The sequence below is a fragment of the Ostrea edulis genome, chromosome 1 (assembly GCF_947568905.1).
Source record: "Ostrea edulis chromosome 1, xbOstEdul1.1, whole genome shotgun sequence".
Lineage (NCBI taxonomy): Eukaryota > Metazoa > Mollusca > Bivalvia > Ostreida > Ostreidae > Ostrea > Ostrea edulis.
Genome location: NC_079164.1, coordinates 39,559,595 through 39,561,778, shown reverse-complemented (window position 1 = coordinate 39,561,778; position 2,184 = coordinate 39,559,595). Strand labels below are relative to the sequence as shown.

Here is a 2,184-nt window from a genome sequence, read left to right as displayed (position 1 = left end):
GTTGGTCTTTGTGTGTTAATTGCCTGAGAGGTCCACATATTTTAGCATAATCCTTGATGAAACGGGAACAATAATTTTTCAGCCCTAAAAAGCTTCTAAGGTCCTTCACACTTTCTGGTCTATTGAAATCACGTACTGCTTTAACCTTCTCTGGGTGTGGTGAAATTCCACTAGTTCCAAAAATCACTCCAAAGAATGAAATTTGATCTGTACGGAATACACATTTTTTATAATTCAAAGTCAGACCTTTTTCACTCAGCCGCTTCAACACTTTACGTAGAGCTATGTCATGTTGCTCCTGGTTTTCTCCAAATACCACTATGTCGTCTGAAATATTTCACACTCCCTGAATATTTTGGATCACTTGACGTATGGTTTCATGAAATATTTCCGATGCCGACGACACTCCAAAATTCAATCGTTTGTAGCGAAAGATACCCAAGTGCGTACTAAAGGTAGTAATATACCTTGAGTCAGGATGGAGTTCTAGCTGATGATAACCACTAAGCAAATCAAGTTTACTGAATACTTTGGATCCATTCAAGTCTAGTATCAATTCTTCTATGGTAGGCATAGTATGTCTCTCGCGTTTTATGGCTTTATTGGGTTGTCGCATGTCGACACAAAGACAAATTTCTTTTCCATCCCTCTTTGGCGGGGTCACAATTGGTGATACCCATGGTGTAGGTTCTCCTTCTATTTTCTCTATTATGTCCAATTTAAGGAGCTCATTTATCTCCTTCTCAACTTTGTCCCTCAAGTGAAATGGGGTCTTCCTTCTTTTCTGAGCCACTGCCTTGACTGTCGTATCAATGTGAATCTTCACTTGATGATTCATCAGTTTACCAATGCCTTAAAACAAATGCGGAAAGTCATATTCCACCTTTTTCTTAGTGCCATCAATACTGTTCACTACTTTGATTATCTCAAGACAATCAGCTGTGGGATATCCTAATAGAGAGCCGTTTGCACCTTTCACTACATAAAATTTAACCACATCATAACGCTTCTCCGTTTCTAACATCAAGTCACAAGTTCCTAAAAGTGATATTTTGCCACCTCCATAGGGCACTAGTTCACAACTTCCTTTCTTCTTCAGTAGCTGAGGACTTCCCACTTTCACATACTCATCTTCATCTAAAATGTTGACAGATGAACCACTATCCACTAACAACTTCAGTTTGTGTTTATTCAGAGACACAGTAGCATACGGACATTTCACACGGTTTATACCAGATTCCACTACTTTGATTCCATAACAGTAATCATCACTATCACTTTCAGTTGAATCTTTGTGCTGTGTCATGACCTGAACTTTCTCCTTTTTAACATTGTCTTTCTTACTCCTACACACAGATTGGAAATGTTCCATTTTCTGGCACTTATGACAGTTTTTGTCTCGAGCTGGACATGGTTTATTTTCCTTATGTGGAAACACACCACCACATTTCCAACATTGTTTGTTGAGTTTCTTCGACGAGTGATAACGTTTTTCTCCTCGCGCACTGCGACTGAACTGTTTGGGACCACTAACATCCACCTTGTTAACGGCTTGATCCACATGGCGCTCCATAGCTTGGGCCTGGGAATCAGATAATTCCATAGCACGTCCTGATTGAATAATGTCCTCTAATCCTTTGTCAGGTTCTCTCAGAGCACGTCTCCTGAGTTGATTTGACCTGCAGTGTTGAATTAACTGAGACAGAATTTCTCTGTTTATATTCGTAAATTCACAATGTTTAGCTAGTTTCCGTAATTCCGTAAGGTACTCATCCAGTGTCTGTCCCTCTTTCTGTTTACAATTTCTGAACGTATATATCTCCATTGGCGTGTTTTTTCGCGGTCTGAAATAATCAGTAAGAACCTTCTTCGTTGCAGCGTACGTAGTTTCAGTTTCCCCTTTTTGGGCCTCATAAATGTCAAAAGTTTGTTCACCCACGTAGTGCAATAGCAAAGCTCGTTTCCGATCATCTATGCTTTTAATTAAAGCTTCGTCGGGTTACTCGCCGTCCGGAACTATAGGGTTTACTAATTTTAGTGCCACAAATAGATTCTCTAAACGTCCTACCCACCTGTCCCATCGAGGGCCTACTGTTGACTTATCCACGTCTGCATCAAATGCTGGAAAAACTGGTATAGCGAGTTGATCCATCAGAAATCCGGGGTTCTTTTATTACCGTTCTC

At 40.2% G+C, this 2,184-nt stretch overlaps 1 protein-coding gene across 1 annotated transcript; it reads right to left on the bottom strand.

Moving 5' to 3' along the window:
- Positions 1–853: 853 nt before the first annotated feature.
- Positions 854–1,825, bottom strand: LOC130047746 (uncharacterized). Its single transcript, XM_056143121.1, has one exon. It carries the CDS (start codon positions 1,823–1,825, stop codon positions 854–856), a length of 972 nt encoding a protein of 323 aa, XP_055999096.1.
- Between the last annotated feature and the right edge of the window lie 359 nt (positions 1,826–2,184).